This window comes from Doryrhamphus excisus, linkage group LG6 (genome assembly GCF_037039965.1).
Source record: "Doryrhamphus excisus strain RoL-2023G ecotype Guam linkage group LG6, RoL_Dexc_Guam_v1.1, whole genome shotgun sequence".
In the NCBI taxonomy this organism is placed as follows: Eukaryota; Metazoa; Chordata; class Actinopteri; order Syngnathiformes; family Syngnathidae; genus Doryrhamphus; species Doryrhamphus excisus.
In genome coordinates this window covers 15,838,604-15,864,839 of record NC_136362.1, presented here as the reverse complement: position 1 = coordinate 15,864,839, position 26,236 = coordinate 15,838,604, and the positions used below count along the sequence as shown (strand labels likewise).

Sequence of the window (26,236 nt, the reverse complement as noted above, 5' to 3'; positions counted from 1 at the left end):
ACGCTTATTGGAATTATGACCAAAAAGTTCTATTTTGGTCTCATCTGACCATAAAACTTTCTCCCATGACTCCTCTGTATCATCCAAATGGTCATATGCAAACTTAAGACGGGCCTTGACATGTGCTGGTTTAAGCAGGGGAACCTTTCGTGCCATGCATGATTTCACATCATGACGTCTTAGTGTATTACCTACAGTAACCTTGGAAACGGTGGTCCCAGCTCTTTTCAGGTCATTGACCAAGTCCTGTCGTGTAGTTCTGGGCTGATTCCTCACCTTTCTTAGAATCATTGAGACCCCACGAGGTGATATCTTGCATGGGGCTCCACTCCGATTGAGATTGACCGTCATGTTTAGCTTCTTCCATTTTCTAATGATAGCTCCAACAGTGGACCTTTTTTCACCAAGCTGCTTGGTAATTGCTCCGTAGCCCTTTCCAGCCTTGTGGAGGTGTACAATTTTGTCTCTGGTGTCTTTGGACAGCTCTTTGGTCTTCGCCATGTTACAAGTTAAAGTCTTACTGATTGTATGGGGTGGACAGGTGTCTTTATGCAGCTAACGACCTCAAACAGGTGCATCTGATTCAGGATGATACATGGAGTGCAGGTGGACTTCTAATGGGCAGACTAACAGGTCTTTCAGGGTCAGAATTCTAGATGATACACAGGTGTTCAAATACTTATTTGCAGCTGTATCACACAAATAAATTGTTAAAAAATCATGCATTGTGATTTCTGGATTTTTCTTTTTAGTTTATCTCTCTCACAGTGGACATGCACCTACGATGAAAATTTCAGACCCCTCCATGATTTCTAAGTGGGAGAAATAGCAAAATAGCAGGGTGTTCAAATACTTATTTTCTTCACTGTATGTATATTACAAATTAGCTGTATAATCAGCTTTATATTTACTCTTCGCACTCTTCAAAATAATCATATCCGAGTTAATGTGGTAATATTACTAGAAATACAAATAGTGCCAGATAATATAAAAGCTAATTTTAAATCATTATTATATTACCAATGCACTCATTATTAGAAATTTATTTTGTCTGTCTGTGCAGCTGGGATAGGCTCCATCATGCCTGCGACCCCACTGAGGATAAGCGGTATAGAAAATGAATGGACGGATGGTTGGTTTTTCCTATGGCGAAATCTCTTATGATATTCAAAGTGTTTTCCCCCATGCATCACTTTGAAGTCCACCATAATTGTCACCTTTACAGACACCACCTCTGCTTTGAAGTTGTCTACTTTCATGTGGCAACCGCTTGTTTAGTCCTGCCAGAGAGGTGAAGCACTATGGAGGGATCACCCGGCACGTGTAATCAAGGGCCCGGCGTCAACTTCAGTAGTTCACTCTGGTTTATTGGACAATTTGCAAAAACAGTAATGAACAAATTGAAAAGGGCCAATAGAGATAAAGATGAACACAAACCCTCATCCTACAACGGCGCCCTGCAAAGTGCACTTGTGCGTTCATATGGTGCTCCAAACCCTACAGCAACAAAGTGTTGTTGGAAGTCACTCTCTACAACTGCCATACCTACTTTAACGTTGAATCAAAGTTCCCTTTTGCACATCTGTACATAAAGCGCTGCACATTTTGAAACAACAACTGAACATTCAAATAAATAATTAAGAAAATATACATTCTACAATAAATCGGGATTATTACAGCAAAAGTGAGACGGGTATTACTTTGGAATGATGGGGGTGTCTGATGCTGCTGTGTTCAAGTCCCTCCTTAGTGATTTTGTGTTTAGAGTGTACTTTGTTGACATCAGGAGTCAGGAGAGGTGATAGCAGTGATGCTGGAGGGCTCTTCTCTTGCCGTCTGCTGGCAGCTGAGCTCCACAGGCTCGTGATCCACAAGGTCCAGATCCGGGAGATCGTCGAGGTCACCGTCGCAGCAGGAGCACACCTAGACGACAAAAGATGTTTTAAACAAAAACTCATCTAAAGTTCTTAACATAGTCACTGGCCATTTTATTGGCGATGCCTACACAATCCAATGCACAATAAAACATGTCAGCCTTTTTACAAGGACTACTACAGTAAAGTTCAGAAATACTTGGTTGTAGATGACTACAATGCAGCCCATCAGATATCAGGAGGATTTTTTCCTGCAATCCAATACACAATTAAATAGAGTGAAACAGTCTTTGTAGAGCAGTTGCGCCACCCAGTGGAAAAAATGGTCCATTACAGTTTCAAAAGCTATTCAACACTTAACAAAATGTCATAAATTAATCAAAATCAATCAAAGTATAAATTTTGGCTCCTGGAGTAGTCTCAAGTACTCTAAACACACCAAAAACATTTTGGACCTGTAAATCATTTGTATTATGATTTTGACCTTCTTTCTCTTTGGGCTTTTCCCTTCAGGGGTCGCCACAGCAAATCAATCTCCTCCATCCAAGCCTGTCTTCTGCATCTGTCCCTCTAACACCAACTACCCTCATGTCCTCCTTCCCTACATCCATAAACCTCCTCTTTGGTCTTCCTCTACGCCTCCTACCTGGCAGCATCCTTCTACCAATATATTCACTATCTCTCCTCTGGACATGTCCCAACAATCTCAGTCTGGCCTCTCTGACTTTATCTCCAAGGCCTCTAACATGTAATGTCCCTCTGATGTACTCCTTCCTGATCCTATCCATCCTGGTCACTCCCAATGAGATCCTCAGCATCCTAATCCATCATTGTTATGATTTTTATGTGTTTTATTATAGTGCATTTTATACAGTAAGTGGCCTTGAAAACATCCAAAATCAAGCATCACAAAACAATGCAAAAATTCATTAACATATATGAATATAAAAAAAACTAATAAATACTATTTAATAATAAAAACAATTTTGATTTGGAAACTTTGCTTGACTGGTCGCTTGAATAATTTTATATCTGGCAGAATATGTTGTACAATCATTGTGGCAACAATGAAGTGGTCAGTGAATACGCTCATACTATGAAAGTTGGAAAATGTATCACAAGGAAAAATGGTTTATTTCTTCCTACAAATTGACGTACCGAGGAGGCAACATCTTACTAAGCGTAGCGAGGCGTACCTTGACATCAAGGACTTTAGGCAGACCTCCCTTCTTCATCCAGTGGTGGACTTCAATCAGCTCCTTCTTCTGCTCCTCTGTAAAATGGGGCTGGTTCTGCTGCATCAGCCTCAGCTTCTCACGATCCTTTTTGAGGACCTTCTGGATGTCACTGCGTGTATAAACATGCACAGACACACACACAACTTTTAGCCATATACACACTGGTAATGATTGTTCAGGTTGTTCAAGTCAAGTGAATAACTTCAAATGATACTGCGGCACAGCAAGTGGTGGAGTGCCAGAGGTTTACCCAAACTGAAAAATTAACAAGAATTTTCAACTTTATCTGCAGAAACGGAGGTTGAGTAAGCCTTGAGAATTCCTACAGATGTGCCAAATACCTACTTTGTCTGCATAAAAATAGTGTTAGGAATACACTGCTACTATAACATTGTGAGCATCAGTTGAATAGCATTGAACTGGGAAAATTAATGTGTTGCTACAGAAATGGCAAGAAAAAAGGGAATTCAAAATGTAGTTTTTTGGGGTTTTTTTTTTACCAGTAGTGTATGTATACTACTTTTATACACTACTTCCAATGAATAAATGCATGCCATGTGTGGAAATGATGGTCTTCTATTTTCAGAAGATCTGTTATTTAAGGGGGTTGTGGTCCAAGACCCGCTGCGAATGATGATCGCACTCATAAAAATGTCTATTTTTCATCACCAAATGGCAGACCTCTGTCCGGACCCAGCGGCAGTTGGCGGACCCAAATACCTCAGTTATTACGGTTACATGATACCAAACCCGGTCACTCAAAATGACCACAACATTTTTTTTTTTAATTTAATCAGCGCATAGGCGGCGATCTACCGTAGAAAGTACAAACAGTAGGAAAATAAACTTCCACAAAGGTGTCCCAGTATATTGGGATGTGTACAAGTACACCACCAGAGGGCATCAAAGAGCCAGTAGGCAAACATTTAAGATGCAGGTCAGTCATGATTGACCCCGTCACAGAATTATGCTATCACTTCAGTTAGCCAGGGTATGTATCATACAGAGTAGTGTTTGTAATATTTTGTTCATGTACACAAGAGGGGTAAGCATCATTATAAGGGTAAAATCAAATTACTACTCACCGACAAGGGAGCTGATAGGTCATCATCACCTTGTCGTCAGTGTTGGCCATGAGCAGCCATATTGGATCCTGCAGTGCGTACTTCATGAAGTGGTCGCTCTGCTCCATCTCACTACTGGTTAAGTGACCTTTCACCTTCTGGCTGTTCTGGGATGAGTCAACACTGCCAAAGTATTTACTGCTGTTGCTACCTGTGAGGAAAAGCAACACATTTTAGCCAAGGTTCCGATTTGGTATTGATAACTTCCTATACACAAATGATCACACCTGTCCTGCTGCCAGATGTCCCGCTGGCCGATGTTCTGCTCTTAGATGTTCCGCTGTTGGATATTCCGCTTGCCGAGGTTCCGCAACCGTTGGACCGAGAGCCCATGGAACCAGAGGTGGCCGAGCCGGTGCCTGAGCAAGAATCTTCATGCAGGATGATATCCAACATGTCGCTAGAGGATGAGTTGGCGTCGCTGTTGTGGCCATCACGGCGAGACACCTGGAAGAGAGGAGAGAAATGAAGCGTTAGCATTATGAGTGAGACAGCTGATGTCACAACAGTGGCTAACTCCTGTGGCTTACAACAGAGGCGACTATGTATTTGCAGTATACTTTACAGAAGTGTTAAGTAGTGCACAATACTATTTATTGTCATCGTAAGATAGCATACATCCATAGATTGCATTCATGCACATTTAAAAGACAGAAAACTTAAATGTCTTCCATGTAAATTGTACACCAAATTGTAAAATACAAGAATATGCAAATGTGTATGTGAGTTATGCACACCGTGCATTAAAGTAGTAGTTATGAACATTTTTTTGCTCCCGTGCTCCCTTCATAGGTGTACAATGTAATTTCACAAAAATAAATCAAAGTTGCATTTGTTCCTGTTCTAACATCTTGTCATGAAATTGCACATATTGTACAGACTGGTCCACCCAAGATTGTTCCATAACAAGTGTACCATCAAAAAGTTGTTTTTTCATTGTTGCTTCAATGTTTTTTTTATGTCAAGTTTTGCAGCAATGGTCTGTAATTAGATTAAGTACGCACATCATAAGCTTAAGAAAGTGAGGGAGGGAGGAAAAAAAAGATATATTTAAAGTTGTAATGGACATATGGAATTGGGTAGGTATGATATTGAACAAGGGTGGAGCTTTTTGGACGATTAGCCTACCTCAAAGCTGCAAGCCAGCAGCCTAGAGAACACTTTATCCCAAGACAAACTCTCAGAGACACAGGACGTGTCCTCGTAATACAACGGCCCAGGTGGACCAGGGAGACTGAGAGATGGCTAAAGGGTGTAAGGAATAATGACATCACGTGTTAACACACCCAGGGCCACATTTCATTTTTGGACTTCTTGACTGATTTTGAATTTATACATGGCATAGAATTGAATTATTCTGGAGGTATCCCTTCCAAGAGACAGAAGAACAACATCCCAAAGGCTCACAATTGTGGCACAATCGGGACATACAGACATTACAGTTCATTGTGGGAGATTTGGGGTAGAAAAAAACGGTATAGGAATAAAAGCAGAGGAAAAAAAAGAAGTGCTGTTTCCTTGTTTACCTGCTGCATCTCCCTTTCTTTGGCTTGCACGCCGCTGCCTGCGCCCTTCTCTCTTTCAGCTGCGTTGCCGCCTTGTCCTCCAGGGGGCAGCACCGTGCTGTCCTGCCGGTCCACAGACAGCTCCAGCTCCAGCAGGTTCAGAGGGGAGCTGCACCGAGACTGGAAGAGTGGAGGGGAAGCCCTGCTTCCATGTCCTCCCCCAGACTGTGGTGTCGAGGATCGAGACTGTCCCTCCACAGGGGCCTTTGGGGTTTCTGAGGACGGAGGGAAGTAGAAGGATGGCGTCATGTAGCCCACCTGAGGGGCAAAGGGGTTCTGGGTATTGAACTGGGTCTGAGAGCTGAAGGGGGGCGGTGCCATGAAGGTTCCCTGTGAAGGAAAAGCCGGTTGACAATAAGGCGGTGCCTGGCTGGAGAAGCCCCCAGTCTCTGGGTGGTACATTGGCTGCTGGGGTGGAGGTCCAGTGGCCATGGGAGGGTACATGAAGTTGGGGAGCACCAGAGCCATGATGGGGGCGACCATGGGTGCAGTGTAGGGTGTATGATGGATGCCTGGTGAGCAAGTTGGAGCTGGGATCCCTTGATTGTCAGCAAAGCCTTGCATAGTGGGATCCGTGCGATGAGATATAGAAGTGGCTCTTGGGTAAACCTGGAGTGGGTAGCCAGGGATTACAGCCGGATAGGCCACAGGGAACGTGGACTGGGATGTTTCTGAAGGAGACCAGGAGGTGGGGTTAAGGCCGTGGTTGAGGGGGGGAGCTCGTGACTGTTGGTGGTGATATCTTTGATGGGATGCCGTGCTGTCTGAGGACTCCGTCTGCTTGGCTCGCTTCGACTTGGTCTTCTTATTGCGGACTCCACGCCGCCCCGGGTTGGGTCCGGTGACCGGACCACTCTGCTTGCTGGGTTGGGAAGCTGGTACTGCTGTGAGGAAGCAGAATTTGGGAGTTATCACAAAGAGATCAAATAACCAAGTAACCTACTACTCATGAGCAGATTCATACCAAAATATTGATACTATATACTCCGCGAAATGTATGCTGACATGTCTGTGTGGTTTTAAGCAGTACCGTTACAGGTGACCTTTTCCCTCTGGCGCTCCAGGTACTGCGAGCAGTTGGCTTTGAGGTTTGTGAGTTTGCGAAGTTCCCTAAAGCGGTAAAGGAAAGCTTGCTCCTCCTTCTGCGTGTGGGCTGCCAAAATCTGCTTGGTCAAGCCCAGTTTCTTGTAAGACTCCCTCTCCTGGCTGGGAGGTCCCACCGTGCAAGGTGGTGCAGTGGAGTTCTGGGAAGATTCTAAAGTCTCACCTGCACCTGAGACATCTTCTATGATCTCTGCATGGATGACAGAGAGCAAATAATTGCATGGATCCACAAAGAAATACACTACATGTATTTTTTTTAGCTATCTGTGTTAGCATACATAACATGTCAGACTTAACATTTAGATAATGAAACCTTTGACACACAAAAATGCATCACAGTGGTCATGTCATCAGAATGTATGAAGGACATTCTCCTATTACACACATTGACAGTAGATCACATTACCAACATATGCAAAAGGTCAAGCAAAAGGTTACATGAAAAGTACGCAGATACATTTACAGTGCTGTGAAAAGTATTTTTTTTTCCTTCTCCTGCTTTATTTTCTCTTTCATGGCACATTTGCAGTCTGGTTAGGTTTGAAAATAGTTTGGGAATTAACACCACACAGTGCATTATTTACTCCAAGTAGTTTAAACTGCCTATTTCTATGTATAATTTGATATAAATTAAAAGTAGTCAAAATTAAAATGATTGAATAATAATTCAATAAATAATGTTGCAAATGTGCTAAAACACCAATGTAATTGTAATGCCCACATAATAAACAACATTTTTCTTCTCTTCTATCAAAGAGAATTGTGCTAGTTAAAATATTGTTTGCAGATTTAAAACATCAAAAATTCCATTTTGGAAGCATCCATCTATTCTCTATATTGCAGTACTTGTACATAAGTTGCCAGTGGTGCAGTTATCGTTATTACTCCTCATTTTGAGTGGACAATATCCCATGATTTGGAATAAGGTAAACATGTGTCTCACATTATTTTGTCCAAGAATGTTATTGTGACAAATATGCAACAAGAGAGAAAACCCGGTGGACAGGACGTTTTTTTTCACTGCACTGTACCTGATTCTTGCTGAGGTTTCTTGTCCCCAACATGCACTATGGTGCTACTGTAGCTACACTGGCTGGTTATGGACACCACACTTTCTGGTTTGTTAGGTAAAGGTAGGGGCAGCGAAGTGCCCACTACCGCGGTGGCCGTATCACTGGGCTTTTTGTCTTCCAAAGTGGAGAGACGGGACTGATCCTTCAACAAGGCTGGTTCTGCCAAAGAGAACAGAGAACAAAAAGACACTGACTTGGGACTGCCATTTTAGTCTTGAGAAAAGATTTAAACGGAAAGCCTCAGAAGGTTGCAGTGTTTTTCTTTTGTGATGAGATGATATTGTTTGCCATTTTTATGGAAGTGATGTAGTGGAATGTACCTTCAGAAACCTGCACGTTGGTGCATCCTTTGTGCTTGTCCTCATCAGAGTTAGAGGACGTGGTGTTACAGGAGGACTGGCACTTCCTCTTCAGGGCAATGGGAACATTACAGTTCTCCAAGTACCTACAGTATGGATCAGAGCATGACAGTCATATAGGATCACATTTTGACACACTCAAACACAATGGAGAAGTCGGAGTTAGATCAAATATTTTGCAAATGCTCTAATTACAGCCGAGGTGTTTACCTAAACCACACAGAGGATGGGGCATTAATTGGAAGGAGGCAATACCTGGAGAGAGGCTGCTATGTCTAAAATAGAACGGAAGAACTTAAATATATACTGACAGTCAATAGAAACATTGAGGTCAAAATTAATGTATATTATACTTGTAGTAGGGTTGTAATTATACCTTGTGGATTTATTGTTGACTTAGTGCTCGGGTAGTTGAGATAATTAGTTGTCACGATTGTTTGTACATGGTTTGGACCAAATACACATTGCACAATAGTCAGTGGGTGCATAATTTGAGGCCTATATAAAAGGCCCAAAAAAGGCCAGCATTGTTAGTCCAGTGAACAGCATCATCTTTGGGCACTGGGTATGGTGGTGGCCAGTTTGAGCTACAGTGATTTAGCCAGGCCTATGGGCTGTTCCCAACTCACAATCAGAAACCTGCATGAACGCCACAACATGACAGGCTCTGTTGATGACGGACCACGTCCACGGTGAGAGACAGTGACAACTCTTGACCAGGATTGCTACATCCGGTTGCAACACCTATGGGACCGGTTTTGCGGGAAACACCCGGCAGGAACAACACCCGGATCAACATCCCCACTGTGTATCGACCCGGTATTGACAGTTGTGACTTTGTGTCCAACACATTAAATTAAAACAGTAAGTTTGTACCTGATAACACTGTCCAGACAGCTGATCTGCTGGTAGGAGCAGACAGTCTGATCATTCAAAGACACCTCTTCATGGAAAGAGGGTCTACTTTCGTCTGCCAGCGTCCCTGTCTCCTTCCAGTTGAGGAGAGTGGCAGAGTCCTTGGGCCGAACCACAGCAGGGCTCTTCTGCATAGACTCTATGGGGAGAGGGCAGCGGTTTGGCGCACTAATCATCAGTTTCCAAAGTCAAATATTCAGATATTCTGTGGACTTACCAATATGAACTTTCTTGCTCTGCTCCTGGCTCTTCTGTAGATGAACTCCCTTGCAGATTTCCTGAAAGGTTCGCTATGACACAGACAATAACTTCTGTTAACATCTGGAAGTGAAAAAAGCAGTTCCAGGATCCTATTTTCTGAGGGTCCACTATATAGTTTCACTCACCGGCCTGGCTTTGCTGCTTACTTCGTCCTCCTCGAGATGGAACTTGCTACCATTGCCATTGTTGAGGCTCTCACCCGAGGAGGTCATGCCCAGGAGATGGTCAGTGTTGTTCAGACTTCGGTAGCTACTGGACCCGCTGTTATGAACCGGCTGATGCATCAAAAATAATGTTAATGACGAACTCTCCCTTGAACCTTATAACCATTTTAGTCGTTGTTGTTATCTCCCACCTGCAGGAGAAGTCTGTGGATTTGCTCAGTGATCTCCTGGATATCAGAGTCCATGGTCTTCTCAGCACCAGCAGAGATCGGGGCCATAAATACGTCCTCATTCACAGGTCCCCTGGAATCCAAAAAATAAAAGGTAAATCTTAAAAGTCTCTTGCGTTATGGATCGAGGACCAACTTGGTGGTCTTACGTTCGCACTTTGTGTCTCCCGATAACAAAGGAGACCTTGCGGCTCCATGGGTTGACAAAACTGGACCAGCTGGTGTCAAGGATGACATACTCGCCATTACGTGCACAGAATCGGATAGATGAGTGGTCAAATGGCTGCCCTGCGTATTGGAGGACTAAGACGCGGACAAAAGGTATTATCACTTAGGGGACAGATCAATTTTCTTGATTCAATTTTCTTCCACTTTTTCATATTCCGTCAACTCACTCTTCCTGTGAATGGCCAGCATGACGGGTCTGTCATTAGGGTGCAAGTGAAGGAGGACCGGCGTGCCAATCAGGTCCTGAGGGAGGTACCCTAGGAGAGGAACCGCCCTGAAACATACAATACATATACCATGTTTAGTATGCTATTTTTACATTATTTTACAAATAAAAATTAATGCCAAAATCTCCAAAATTGATATGCATTTACAAACCTATTAATTACTGGCCAGTGGATGGGGCCCAACTGTACACTATATGCATGGACAGAAGTATTGGGTATTTAAATTAAATTATTTAATTTAATTAAAAGTTAATTAAGACGCATTATTGATACTGCTTTTACAACACGTAGGAAAAATACATCCGAAATTTTAAATCTGACATTGAATGATCAGTTCAACAGTACACGCATGAGTGCCAACTTTAACAATATACATCCATATTTTTCTGTACAACTAGTGCTCGTCAAGGTCATGGATAAACTGCATCCAATCCCAGCCAACATAGGGCGAGAGGCGGGGTACACTCTGGACTGGTAAATATGGACAAACAACCATTTATTTTCTATTTATTGGTTATTCTATTTATTTATTTGCATTTCTTTACAATACCTTTTTTCTTACATCACTGCACAAGTGATGCACATTGTTACTCACTCTATATTTTGTCGTGGATGTTGAATTGTGCACCTGTATTCAAGGAATATTCCTAAATGTAATAAATAATAAGCATGCCAAAACAAACAAAAACAATGACCATGCTGTGACAATTCTTGTTGTCGCCGCTTACCGTTCATCCACATCCTGGAATACACAACTTGGAGAGTGTGTGGTGGTGAAGATGCGCTTGTCAGTGGGTATCCTGGGTGCTATGAAAATGTAAAAAAAATAAAACCCCAAACTTTAAGAAAACAAAACATGAACACTATCATCTATAATATTTTCAGGTGTTAGGCCTTGGCTGGAACCAGAATAATTAATTTAGGAGCAGTCTCCTTACCATCATAACCCGAGTGCACCCTCTCCGCCAATAAGAGGCAGCAGAACTGGTCCTCGGAGTCAACTGTGACTTGGACCTTCATCAGGTATGGAGTCATGCGGAAGGGATAGTACTGCAGGTCACCTTTACACTCCTTGCCGCCACTAGAAACGGAGGAAGACTTTTAAAATTTTGAACACTAACAGGACGACATGTTCTTGTTTGTCAACAACATTTTAATGTAGTTTTTCCACATTTTTCCTAAATGTCTCAGTGAATAAAGAATAAATCTTATAAGGAGATTAACGAGATGAATGAGTTAATTTGCTATTGACCCGAATTAGGACTGTTCAGCCTGTTATGGGTGTGCTGAAGTGACAAACAAACTCTATCATGGAAAAAGAATTGTGAGATGCATGTGATGGCACAAATTAATAACAAAAAAAACACCTGGAGTGGAATGAAAGCATGAATAGAAATGACAAACAGGTCTGAGCAGATGGTCCACGACTGTGACCGAGCAAACGTCCACCCACCTAATACGGCAGAAGAAGGACTTTTCCTGCATGCAGTCAGGTGGTGATGACTCTGCAATGGGAAATACGACATGTTTCAATTCAGGAGTAACACGATATTGCCCGGCTTGTGGTTCCTGCAGGTGGTCAGATTTTCATTAATGAGCAACTCTAAGTTTATACGCAATGATGTTAATGGCAATTATTTTTCCATAAAGGTCATAGTCATGTATAGGCACAGGATGTGTCCCAGCAAAATCAACATGACCTGTATCAAAAAATGATGTGAAAAGTGTTACATTAACAAGTAGGAGGTCACCTACCGGCTCCAGTGCACATGCTCCAGGAGGGCAGGCGGTAAGGTGTGGTGAAGCTGTAGAACATGCTGACATCCTGTGGGATCAAGAACTCCACAAACTTGCTGTTCTTGAACACTTCCCTTTTGCAGTTGAGAATGGAGGCTGCCTGGTCAGAAATGTACACAATCCTTCCTGTGATGAGTGACACGGCAACCGCAAAAATATCCTGTTGGAGAGACGATCACAGTTAAAATAGGGACCACAGACATGTGGAACGTGTAACGCATGGTTGGATCGCATCACATTGCACTCTGCCAAGGCTAATTGTCAATAAAATTCAATAAAAAGAGTGGGGGCTAAGAGTATGTCAGAAGTGATATTATAAGAAGGACGTTTTCTTCATAAAGTCATGAAAACCCATAGCTTAGAAAGTGACAAACTGAAAGTGATAAACTTTGGTTCTCATGTTTGGCGCTCATAAACAGGCTTTAAGGACACTTGCTCCTGTTATACCGTCATTATGAAGTCCACTTTACATAAGGGGACCTATAGTATTATGCTCATTTTGGGCCCTTTGCATTGAGCCGTGGACTCCTATAGAGCGGCTACACACAACAACCGCACAGAACGCTTTCTAAGATCTTCCAGAATCTGCACCTATTCCAGCTGTATTTCCTTGGATTCCAAAAAATGCTCCGTTTTAATTTATTCTACACATGGCTCGCCCTGGGCACGCCCACTCCACTGTGATTGGTCTCACTCAGCTTGTACAGCTAACAGCTTGTCACAGGGCATGCCCATATAAGGAAGTCACCGACTGGTTGGAGCTGATGACTTCTCACATGGCGATGTGAGAAACAAAAAACTCTGAAACTGAGCATTCAGAGCTATCCCAAACTTCTTTCGGGGATCACTTCCAAATACACAAACCTCAATATTTTAAACCTTGGCCTCAATTAACACGATAATACAGCATTTAGAGGTCAGAAAAGCATAATAGGTCCTTTTAAGTGCTGTTGGTTTTGAATAACAAATGCTAACTAAGCAACCAACAAAAGTCTGAGGTCAACTGTTGTTAAAAACACAATACCATTTTTCTACCATTTCACAAAGAACAACTCCACACCTACTTGTAATAATGATGTTATAATTCATTGACTTACATTGTTCTTGAGGGTGTATTCAGAAGTAATGCTGTCTATTTCCTCTATGGTATATGAAGAAACATCCAGGCCTGATGGTTGACTGTCATTGGTCATCAGCAGCTGGTAATACTCCTCATTGGCTGCACAAAAGCAATTTCCAAATCACGTTTACTATTAGAAGCATAGCTTATAAAGACTACTACAAGCGACATGGACTTTACCTTCCACCTGCTTGACACAGCGCAAGGCATACTTAAGGGTGTTCAACGTGGTGGATTTGTTGTTGTGTCTCTTCTCGGTCGGCAGATGAAGCTTCAGCTCCTTTAGGGTTTTTAGCACCTCCTTCTGGGTCTTGGCTTTGGCAGATTCTTGACTGCTGCAAGTGGCATATGCACATTTTGGCCTGTTCAAGACGTGCACGAGAAGGATAAAATAGATGGCTTTATAAAGAACCTAGGACGGCCTACCTGCAGCCACTGGTGGATGGGTTGTCCTGCTCGGAGCTCAGCAAACTGAAGGCATTAGAGCTGCTGGGGGGAGATGGACTGTGGGAGTTGGAGCTGAGGGGTGGACAGAGGAGCAGAACAGCAGTGATTACTGAGTGCATTGTTCTTTTGAAGTGAGTTCGGGCCAGGTAAACAAAAATGAGCTCAAGCAAAAAGGCAGCTACGACCAAGATTTGATGTTCTTAATGTTCCATGTGTGTTATGGTTGACTTAACACAGTGGTATGCCTATTTTTCATTAACATTTCATCTACACCTATCAAGGTGGTCCTAAGGTGTTCTGGTTACATAAGAATGAGGAAAAACTGCTGTACTGCAATTCTGTATCTCACAGTTTGCAGTGTCTTTGCAGCTGATTTGGTGGAACAGAATACGTAACACGCACATGCTGCTTTGTCTCTTTTGGGGAGAGGGATGACAAAAGAAGCCTACTCCAAGGTGAAATGTCAGCATCCCCTTCTGGAGAACCTTAATCAGGGTGTCGCTGAAAGGGTCCTCAGCAGGGTGAAAGGATAAATGAGGTCATGCAAAACCAGTGGAGGAATAGGTAGATAATTATCTTGACACTGATAAAAACAGCCCACTTGAGGCTGTAATGGCTATTTGTTACAGACAGCACTATGTGAAAATACACTGGCAATCTTTTATAACACATACTCACTGCTCACTGTATGGTCTCACTGGTCAAATATTCTATGAACATTATTCAGAGCAGGTGTTATTCAGAGTAGGAAATAGAAGACAACCACCTGCTGTCACATTAGATTAGATTAGATTCAACTTTATTGTTATTTCTCATGTCACTGGTACAGGGCAACAAAATGCATACATGACTCAATTAACCAAAAGCACAAATTTAAACTAACCGCATACTCTAGGACATCAGGTCAATCTAAAAGAGTTTGTGTGTGTTTCTTTAGATTAACCTACAAGCTTAACAAGTCTTAACAGGCCAAAATAGATGGTGAGACACTGACTCATCACAGCTCCGGTGCACCTAAATAGAAAGCTTATCTGGCTATAAATAAACAACAAATAGCAAGTACTATAAGGGTGTGTTTAATACTGTTAAATGGAGAACTGCAACAGCTGCTTTTAAAGTGGCCAGACCCAACATGGACTACTAGGTGAATAATTAGAAGGCCTTTTATGGGAGCCTAATTAAATGGTAGCGTGTTAGCTTCCCTGCATGAAAACAATTCCAGTCCCTAAACTAATAAGTAAGTAAGCAGCACTACTATTGTCCTTTTAGTATTGCAGTAACCATGAGTTTGGTTTCCTGCATGCTTCCAGAAAATATAAGCGTTTACTCTATATTGACTAGTGTTTAAGTAAAACTGCATTGGAGTAAAATGCACATCTGGATTACAGGAGAAATTGCTATTTTTAATATACTTAATTTCAGTGTAAGAAGACAATTTCTGGAAGAGTCTCCAACGATGCAAAATTGACTTTATGATTTCTGTGTGTCTGTAGAGTTTGAGCAACTTTTGCTCCACTTTAACCCAAGAGGTACTCAAACGCTTTTGAAGTACTAAAAAAGACCTCTCCATCATACCATCATAGAAATGATCCCATCTCTGACCCGTACCGAGCGAGAACAGCCCGTCCCATGTGTATGTTGAACATTTTGTTACTTCCGCCAAGCGCATCCCAAAGCGCAGGTGCAGAGCAAACTTTATGTTTTTGCCTGCGTTTATTTTTTGTTTGTGTTCAAAATAATTTGAAAATCTCCGAAAGTCAGAGGTTATAAGTCGGATGCAAATGTTTTTAGTGCATATGCTAATTCAGCATGGTTTAGCTGTTATGCTGTATGCTGTAATGTTAGCACTGTTGCTCAAAAAGCTATGCTAGTGTTGCTAATGTCTGGACCCTCCAGTCCCACGCCAAAATGTTACATTATTCTGTGATGCCATCTACTGTATTACATTGGACAAGTGCAGAGTTACAGTGTGTGTAAAAAAAAAAGTGCACAGCTCATAAGCATTAAAGCTAGACACACAAAACTACTTGTTCCCAGTGGAACCTCTGACACATTGTTAAATACTACCACCTTACTGAGCAATAAGGCTTAACCAAAGACTATTAACAGCTACCTGTAATGGCGACTCTCACTATAAATAGCCTGCTTACACAACTACTAATAGAAACACTTTTGCAAATAGCATTTTCAAGTGCAAGAACAAAGTGAACATGCGTTGTCAGCTGTGTCTCAAGTTTGGCTATAGCAAGTGGGTCAAGGAAAGATGTTGCCAAAGGAAAGAGCTTTATGTGGCAACAAGGGAGTCTGTTTTAGTCTTGACCAGAGTTGAAGATCAAGGCACGGTGACTTGTGGAGGATGTTCGACGTAATTGTGGTTGCTCAAGAAGGTCTAGTTCCTGTCTCTCCCTGGAAAAGAACATCTTCCTTCCTTAACATGCTGATGTAAGCCTGGACACTCACCCTAGTCTACGAAGGGTCTTGCCCTCTTAGTTGAGGATGTGTCCAAGATGGTGCCAAACGTGTATTAATGTGTAACTATGATGCCATCGCATTGCAAATGCCGTTGCTACGTGTATGTTCCACTGAGGCGGGAGTCAAAACGCGACAACATGCACCACCAATGCCAAATGCAGAAAAAAAAACCCAAATGCGTTGCTAAGATGATAAACAAAGACTTTCAACTGTGAAACGTGGTCCCTCTGGCTTTGGGAGACATCCAATTGCTGCTTTGCCAGATGACGCAAGTCCGGACTTCCTACTGAGAGCAGCCGTCATTTGGTTTTCCCTGGACTGGTCTCCTTTCAAGAGGCTGCAAGCCTTTTTCGTCATTCTAGAGATAGATGTCTTGCCCTTTTAAGAAATATCTCATATACTGTATATTCTCCAATAGCCTCTACTTTTTTCCACACACTTTCAACCCTGCATCCAACTAATTCATACCTAAAAGTACTACAGACAGAGTGCAGTGAGGAAGTAGTGAAGTAGAAATCAATATCGCATTTTAAAGTCTTATGCAGTGATCGTGTTTTGATCTTACAAATCACAAGTATGCTTGATCAAGTGTAGAATTGCTACACTTTCTGCTACTGCTTGGACAAGGACAGCTGTTGAACTCCGACGGAAAAAAGTGGCTCACGAGTGATGCTGTGAACACTGTTGTAGGTATGATTGAAAGGTTTCTAGTGGGTCGGTGTAAATATCCCATGTTACAGTATCCCACCAACCTCCTTATACTCACATACATTCAAAACTCGGCCGCCTGCTTCCTCACACGTATCCATTCACGAGACCACAACACCCCTGTCCTACTTGCAAAGGTTACGTACTTGCTAGTTAAAAACACATTCACTCACCTCTTGTTGCTTTCAGCAGATTCCAGCAAAGCGGAATCTTTGCTGTTACTATTGGAGCTGGCCACCGACTCCAAGCCGTTGCTCTCATTGCCGTGGCTGTCGTTTCCATGGCTCTCGTTGCCGTGCGACTCGGTGCCGCTGCCGCTGGACCCGCTACTTTTCATCTCAACATCCTCCTCCGGAAGCGTCCGGGAGCGGGTGCTTTTGCGATGGTTGCGTGACGAGGTGGGATGGTCCTGACCGCTGCTGTCGCTGCCTTCCGAAGGCAGGCCGAGGTCAGGCCCACTCTGGCTGTAGCCGCTCATCCTCTGGAGCTGTGCCATTGGGCTGCATCCCGAGGCCCCCCTTGGCATGGTGCTGCACGATGTGGACACTCTGCATGCTGGAGATCCATCCTGCTCCTCCAGTACTGAGAAGCAGAAGTGCTTGGAGTCTGAGTCTTCTGACATCAGGATGAGTGCGGTCTTATTCCTGTTGCTGGTGAGTGGACTGGAGAGAGAACAATCACCCCATTGTCAAGGTGCTGCTGTTGGTGGGAATCTGCTGAGGGAAGAACAGTCACGTCAATAATGAAATGTTAGCCTCACAAAACTGTTTACCCCTCACATTTCAGCAGCCATTTTAGTCTCACTGTATCTTCTCTAGGAACAATACGACAGAGATGAAGCCTATCCACTGAAGTTAAGTCATCACCAAGCCATTATTGTCTATATACAGCAGCTGGCAACTAGGAGTGTCACAAGATCTCGCAAGATTAAAACATGATATTTCTCGTTTAACGGAAAAGCTGTCTCACAAGAACAGGGCAGAACAAGAACAGTGAATGATAATGCATGTAATATGGAAGTGGCTGTACGCAACGCATGATTGGAGCTGTACACACTGCCTGTACTGTGAGCATCTGTAAAGCTTATCTACCATGCTCTGTTTTACCTGTCTTTACATAATTACACATCAACAAATTATTAGTAGTAGCAGCTACGACTGCAGTCATTTTAATTTTTTAGTTTTTGTTTCAAATTTGTGGAAAGAAGTTTAACAGTTATAAAAAAAAATAGTAATTATACATGTTAATATATTGCCTTGTTGTGGGACCCAATACCCCCTACTGGCAACATGAGTGAGCACATCTCACAGTGAACATGTTTAAATTGTGTCCACAGTGCCAATATTTAGTGTCAGAACCATTGCACTCTTGCACTGCCTGAATCCTCACGGAATTCACTGTTCCACTCCCCCATGATGACATCTCTGGTGGAGCTGGTTGACGTTAATCACATTGTGCTGCTCCTCCTTTCCAACTGAGGATGCCCCACAGGTGAGGGTTCAAGTGACGAAAGGGACCTACTTAGCTCCTCCATAATCTTCAGCTTCCTCTGCAAGTTTAGCAAGGGGAGGACTTGTAAATGTAAAGTATACAGCGTAAAATTAAAATTCACATTTCATCAGTGAACGACGACTTCCCATTATCAATGTTAACACAACCCTTGCTTGATTATGGAAGACAATATATTTTCACTCATTTGTGTCGCCAGGCATTCAGACAATAATGACTGTGGGTTGTCAAATTTAATCTACAGTTAATCTACTTTACTTACTCTAAAGTACAAGTTAAATTTAATTCCTTTAGTATTGTCCCTTCAGATATAAGTACTAAAACGGTTGCTGGAAGGCGAGGAGTTTACTAATTTTTAGGAGACACTAAACATTCGTTCAGTAAAAGGTCATAAAAGCTCAAAAGGTTCAATGCCTTCTAGTCTGGTGCAATAGAGCACATAGCAGGGTTCATCTTGTCATCTCCAGTGAAAGTATTGCCTGGCTCAAACAGTGTGGCCTTTAAAAGAAGAGAGGGTGTGTTCCATCTGAGCCCTCCCACCAACCCTTTCAACAAAATCAACCTTCAAGGGTCACATGAAACGCAAGAATGTCATCTCGGTTGTGTTGTGGTTTTGTGGCATTACGCTCTCGTCAATAGGAAAACGCAATCTCCAACAGTGAGACAACATGACAGAAGTAAAAACGGTTAAAAAACTGCTAAAACAACACTGTGTGTCATTACATTTTAAACAGACGGGTGGATACCTCAACGAAGGAGACCAACAACATCTTTTTTAGGAAAACGATGGCAGATTATTATGCGGTGAATGTGGGCGTAAGTGGTGTTTGGTTGGTTTTTATTGGGTGTGCTTTCCATTAACATAAACTTTAAATTATGTCAGAAAGAAATTAAACCATGACCATGTGTCTCGTCCAAGAAAATAATATGAATACAATGACTTCTCGTCTGACTTGACATTTAATTAGAGTAAACGCCATGACTATTTCCAATCATGACTAAAGATGCTTCATCCAGTCCATGTGGAAGGTTTCCAGGTCAGACCAAAACAATACTATGATTATTCATCTAGGACCATAAACCAACAGACCGTTATTGACCCGTTTCATCTTGCTTAGCAGGTGCGAGTGGGGCCTGAGGACTTCCTGAGTGCTCTACTCAGGTAACCAGCTACCCTTCTCTCCATCGTCACTGTGACATCACTGCAACCTCGCTTTTGAGTCCGCTGCACTGGCAAGAACACAAGATGGGACACCTCTAGTTAATTAATTAAGTTAATGTTATTCCCGTCAGGATGTCCAAAGGTTGTGAAGTAGGGTGAGAGAGAAATGACCATGATCATTGAGAGTGGTACAAACTGCACACTCACCCTAGAAGGTTAATTGGATACAATGAGGCACATAAAATAATTATAGGTTATACATGAGACATTTCACTCATTTAAAGTTGCTCCAGGCTGAGGAAGGGATGAATGGAACAGCTTCCAATTGGAAACATGTTTAGTGTGCCATTAAGAATCAATGAAAGTCCTTTTAAATTCAAAAGTGTTTAAGGATTGCAGATGCTATAGGCCAAGGTTGTTCAACTGGCAGCCTGTGGGCAAAATCAGACCCATAAATAACTTCGGTTTAAAAGGAAAAGGCACTTTTTTGTATTGTCCAATAATGCCACAGGCAAGACTGATAGTGAGCCAGCCAGTCACTGTACTACATTTAAAAACAAATTATATTCATGCTGAGCCTTCATGACTTGAATACATCATCTCAAACCACATTATACAACAACAAGGGAGGATAAGGAGATGCACATCGAGGTGCAAAAGGTATAAATATAGAGAATTATTGAAATCATAGTAACACTAACAAGTAAACTCCAAAGGAAAAAGTACTAAGAGTACTTCTGTATTTCTTGTGTGTTCATATCTCATAGTGCAAAATAAATGCTGTGATTCGTTTCATATTTTTTCTTTACAGACCTGACTTCAGTTGTTTCCCCTTCTTTGCCACTGACCTACATCTACAGTATACTCGATGATATTCTACATGGTCCTAATCGAGCACAGGCAGACTGCCCTGCACACTCAGTAACCACTTGACCACGTAGCGCTTCATCCGTTATCAGAGTAGCTAAAAAAGGAGAGGTATCAAGACAAGACGATCGGAAGGGAGGGTCAGATTGTAGAGTGAGCAGGTCAAGGCACTGATTGTACTTGGCATGTAGTGTAAAAGTGGAGGAAAGTGTATATATGGCCAATTAGAACCTGAATGGACTTGTTTCATCACTGTCTCCAAGCAACTTCTGCACACTTTGTTACACTCAGGTAAAATCAAAGCAGGAGAAAAATAAAATGTATACTACGTATACTATACTGAATATACCAACAAGCAACCAAAGGTGTACTTATTGGGAGTACAATAAACGGTCACAATTTTATGTGGAACTTATGTATTGGAATTATTTTTTCTGCATTTCTTTAGGGAAAAAAACACAAATGCATACATCTTTGCTTTGCACAATGCTACAGAATGCCAACTACTAGTACACAAAAATAGTTTAATATTGATACTAGATATAGGTTAAACATAATTTATATAAAATGTACTGGTTATCAGACGGGGGTACTCGTACTAGTGACAAAAATAAGAGGAAATGTATTTCATTGATAGGTACTTTATCTTGGAGATTGGTTAAGTATCTAATCAATTACGTTTCCTCTTGTTATTTTGTCACCTTGCCCTGTGATTGGTTGGCAACCAGTCCAGTATGTACCCTGCTTCTCGCCCTAAGTCAGCTGGGATAGGCTCCAGCATACCCCCGCGACCCTGGTGAGGATAAGCGGCATAGAAAATAAATGGATGGATTTTTGTCACTTAGAACTGGTGACTAGTATTTGATTGATTTACTTTATTAATCGAAAGTATCTATCTCATGAAATACATTTCTTCTCATTTTTGTAACTAGCACTAGCAAACAAAATCCATAAAAGAAGCCCCAAAATCCCAAAACAGGGTACTAAGGATACTGATGCGACGGTGTTAATTTTTTTTTTTAATATACGTATCTACAACTTCACTTCAAGTGTATGTAAGAACTACTAATAAGAGCACGTATCCCGGCAAGAGGAGCATCTCTTGCAGGAAAAGACACTAATCGTTTGTGCATGCCATCCACGGCCATGTGCTGCAGTCGCTGCTCTTTATGTAAGGTGTTGTGTTGGAACTTTTCATGTGACGACAAACCCAAAGAACGTCTGACAATGCATTCGACAGCGCGTTTGCGACCCTCTACTGTAATACGACAAGTATAAATCTTCCAGATATCAAGTTTGACATGCAAAGTCTGTATTGTGACTCCAAATACATTCACTGTGTCAGCCGTCAGCCTGTAGTCCACTGACACAGTTATGCAACTTAGCCTGTAAGACGCCCGTGTCTGTGAGAGTAGTGAGTTTTAGAGGTCCACGTACCTTACAAACTGGACGATTCTGGTGGCGTTGTGGAGTAAAAGGTTGCTTGGTTTGAGGTTGAATCCAAACAGTAAGACAGTACTTGGTCTACGCTGTTCCGAACACACCTGCTATCTTTCGACTCTTCCACTCACTACGCTGACGCTGCCGTGCAGCCGGTGACCTCATTTCCATCTACTCCTCCAATTCCCCGCCCCTTAATCTGCTTCCATTGGTTCAGAGAGCTGCCCGTCTGAGCGTCATTGAGCTCGAAACCAATCTGCGTCACTTTGCCGGAGAAGAGGGTGGTTCGCTCGATTTAATCATAGAGCCACACCTCTCCCAGTGTATTTACATAAGCACGTCACTGACTTCACGTGGTGCCGGCGTGAGAGAGGCCCCGGCGAATCACCGCCACGCTGCGGTTTGTGAATGAAGCGCCGCCGATGGTTGGCCAGTCGCGGCTCAGCTCGGCGCCTGTTGTATAAATTGTTATACAAGGGTGCGTTCACTGCTTACTGCAGACCAACTTCGCAGACACTTGTGATATAACACAAGGTGAAGTCAATTATAAAATGATGACAGCACATTGTGACTCGACACAGCATTTGGAACCTGTTAAAGCACGTTTATACCGTAACTTCATAGTAGCATGCACATGTGCAGACTGTCTGCTTCATACAACATCATGTTGCACTGTGTTCATGTTAGAGACTTTATCACACCACAGAAATATAGAGATAGGGATATTCCGCTTTGAGGATGACAATAATCGTTACAAGTAAGCTGAATTTCACCTTCTAAACTTTGAAAGCATGTTAAGTGTGTCAGTACCTTTTGCACAACTTGTTCTCTAACAAATTCACAACATGTGTTTAGTACATTTCCTGGTTCAATTAGAACTAAACAGTCCTCTTCATCATGCTGTTCACATTTTGATGTCATGAGGCCAAGATGACACCTAGTAACAATTCCTCTACAGTGCCTCCCATTTCAAGGCTGCAAAAAGGAAGTTCTTAAAGTGGAAGTAGCCACTGATCTTAGATCAGGTTGATATAGATACAGACAGGCTGCAGGAAGAGCTGTACTTATAGGTTATCACATGGTTTGTCTGGTATCAGGCCAGGTATCATGCCCCCAAGTGTCAGTATCAGCCCGAGACCGAAGGTGATATCTTATTATCACATACTATTTAATCATGAGCTTATTATCACGTACTATTTAATCAAAAGACCATTTTGTTTCCAGAAAATTTTCAGTTTATTACATGTATTATATCTAAACAGTGTAAACACAATAATTGCAAAAATATTTCAACAATAATATTTTATCAACAGTCTTATCTTATCACTGTCTGACAATTAAAGTTCTATTAATCAAGTTTGGGTTTTTTGGTGACTGGAGAAGCACTCGGCACTAAGCACTCGTGCACTGTTCTCTGACTGGTTGTTTCACGGGCACGATACCTGAACAGCGCGCTCTGAGTGGACAGCTACGGGGGCTGATACTGGACATGGTTAAACTCTATATTTTTTCAGTATCACTGCCCTGGGCTTTGACACAGTATCATTTTGGCCTTTTCCCGTATCATTCATGGGCAGTTTTTATATAAATGGTATACTGTATCCTTTATGTGTAAATGGATGATTCGTTAATTATTAGAGAACAGTAAGTTACGCAAAAAGTGCGGACACATGAAACCTCAGGGTCACGGGTTAGCATGGAGCTTATCCCAGCTGACTTTTGGGGTGGCAGGGTGCACCCTGGAATGGTCACCAGTCAATCTTATGGCATGTATAGCCAAACAAGCATGCACACTCATATTAGTCTTTGATAATAATAATAATTTGAGTAATACCATTCAACAGTTGTGCAAATTACTCATTGAAATGACAGTAACCATGACAGTATGTCTACCCCAATATGATTTAGGAAAGAGGTGAGGAATAGCCTGCAAGTCACCACAGGTAATACGGACCTTTTAATCTAAAACAATTTTTAATTCAAGATGGGGAAAGCATGACATATGCACAAGCCATCTGTAGCACAGCATAAACCATGTAGGCTAAAAATAATCAAACATGTAGTTATATGCACTACTGGAGGAGGTACATGTGAACCCCTGGGGAACCATCATACATATTTTAATATTAACACTAAAAGGTGGAAATGAAGCATTTCACACCACACTGACCTCCGTTCACACGTTTAGAGAGCTGCTGCTGTATCGCCTCACCATCTGCTATAACAGTCAACTGATCCAAGTCAACATGTTAATTGGCATCACTCAGTTGTATCCAATTGGCATTCATCTGCTTGATTCCCTGTGCTGTTAAAATGTGGGAAACCAGTCAGTGATAAATCACTATTGAAAAATGTGCCCACAGCCTTCATTTGAATTGATAATGAACTAATCATCTGGCGAGGTGCCGCGGTTTCGGAACTATTTAATAAGCATGGTTGTGGCAAACAGTCCAGTCCAAATGTGCTGGCCTCTTTGTCTGGATCCAGGCTGAGCCGGAGTTACAGATGGACGAGAGTCTGTAGTGTGAACACTTGCGCGGAAAAACAAGTTTCCACATAAAGAATGAAGCACCAGATGGCAAAATTAAATACTCGGTTTTTGATTGGTGCCTTTAGTGATGGTGCTGTGCGTCAAAAACAAAAAGGCGAGAAAGAGTGGGCATGCGGCTTGGAAAACAGGTAGGCGTGCTGTATAAGCCCTAAAGAATACTTCACACCAACAACATCGCACCAATGTGGACGATGTTGTCTCCCATTGTGGATTATTATCTAAAGCTTACATACGTACACTCGTCATGGGAATAAATGTCATCATAATGACTTATTTGAACTGTTCTTTTCAGGGTTCATTATACAGGGTCAGGCAAAATGAAAAAGTACATATAATGCCATTTTGCTTTGTTTCTTTATAATGCCATTGTTTTTTGTTTCTTTTTCAGTTGCTGCTATGAATTGGACTGGTGAGCATCGCGCTTTATCAAAACAAACAAATCTGTAACTGCAACACAACGAGCATTCCGTTCGCACAATCTAGGTAGACATGATCCCGTACCAGCTCGAAACACCATCTTGTTATGGGTTACCAACTTCAGAGCTACTGGAACTGCATTGAAACGAAAATCAACCGGCCGACCTCGCACCGCCGGAACTGATTTCATTTTTAAAATATAATGAAACAGAATAGTATTATATGTACTTTTTGAAAATAAAAACGCTTTTTGTTTCTTTACTTTATTTGCCTTTTATTTAACCTACAAATGTGTCAGATCCTTTTTGACCCTGTATATTAATTATATGATATGATTATACATAATACTGATTTTTTTGCCCATTTTTTAAATGTTATGAGACATGAATTTGGGGTTCTTACTAACTACAGTATAATTAAAATGATAAAAAAATGAACTATACTCTGTACAGAAAATTCCGGAATGTCTTTGGACTTGCCAAGTCCAAGCTACATTGACTTCCTGTTAGTGATCATGATTGACTACAGCTAACAGTGTCTCTGTGGCAGCAAAAAATGGTTTGTTTGATGGCACTCATTAGATTGACCAATACTCAGAACAACGGGAAAGTCCAAAGAGCTCTGTGAAGAGGTAAAAAAGTGAGTTGCACAGTTTTGAGGGTGGATGTCTTCCAAAATCATCAGTATTATCATTCTGTCATAAAAAAGCACTATTAAAATCAATTATTATCAGCCCCAAAATAATGAGACATTCAAAAGATCTGACCAGACCGATGTGGGTCTCAACAATCAAAGGTTTTGTTATTACAAATGGAGAAATATTCTAATGGGCCACACACTGAGGCACACTTTAGTCCTATGAAGCCATTGTACACATGTACAATAAATAATTGTATGGGGTACAGTGTTCTTAAATATATTACGGAAAAATATTGGAAACGTTTCCAACAGATACACAATGCAGCAAATCAGACACAAACTCGCATATTCAACACTAATGCCCACGAGTAGACTGAATAACTTTCCGTAGATTCAATAACACAGATGATGAAATTAGTCACATGTCCTGAGTGTGAGAATGACTCAAATCTGTTTGTTCTGTGTGTAGAAGGGCATCCCCGGTGTGAGGGGGTGCACTGAGGGAGATACCATATATGGTCACTGGAAACTCCATTAGGTACACTTTCACACAACTACACAAGTATGAATTTACGTGAGTAGTTTTCAATACTGACAGTATTCCTATATGAACACAAATGGAACTCCGCCATAAATGTGTGTTATTTAAATGAGTCTGCCATTATGAACCCAATCTCATTGAACTGAATAGACACTGCGTTTGTGTGTAAAATAGAGTGGAGTGGCTTTAATATGTTGGGCAAAT

The 26,236-nt window shown here is 41.9% G+C and overlaps 1 protein-coding gene across 4 annotated transcripts; it reads right to left on the bottom strand.

Annotated features, from left to right (window-relative positions):
- Positions 1–1,664: 1,664 nt before the first annotated feature.
- On the bottom strand, positions 1,665–22,042 carry per2 (period circadian clock 2). Of its 4 annotated transcripts, none has more exons than XM_058067810.2 (24): positions 21,882–22,042; positions 17,080–17,619; positions 13,706–13,798; positions 13,460–13,614; positions 13,257–13,378; positions 12,118–12,319; positions 11,816–11,867; positions 11,301–11,443; positions 11,091–11,169; positions 10,303–10,409; positions 10,057–10,210; positions 9,869–9,980; positions 9,639–9,788; positions 9,470–9,542; positions 9,214–9,391; positions 8,299–8,423; positions 7,937–8,137; positions 6,832–7,095; positions 5,763–6,685; positions 5,365–5,481; positions 4,464–4,683; positions 4,198–4,387; positions 3,071–3,221; positions 1,665–1,923 (listed from the first exon to the last, which is right to left on the bottom strand). In XM_058067810.2, exons 2-24 carry the CDS (start codon positions 17,526–17,528, stop codon positions 1,783–1,785), a joined length of 4,401 nt encoding a protein of 1,466 aa, XP_057923793.2. In that variant the 5' UTR covers positions 17,529–17,619; positions 21,882–22,042; the 3' UTR covers positions 1,665–1,782. The 4 variants fall into 4 exon arrangements, with proteins under 4 accessions (XP_057923793.2, XP_057923795.2, XP_057923796.2 ...); XM_058067812.2 differs by having other exon boundaries at positions 5,763–6,682; XM_058067813.2 differs by lacking the exon at positions 5,365–5,481.
- Between the last annotated feature and the right edge of the window lie 4,194 nt (positions 22,043–26,236).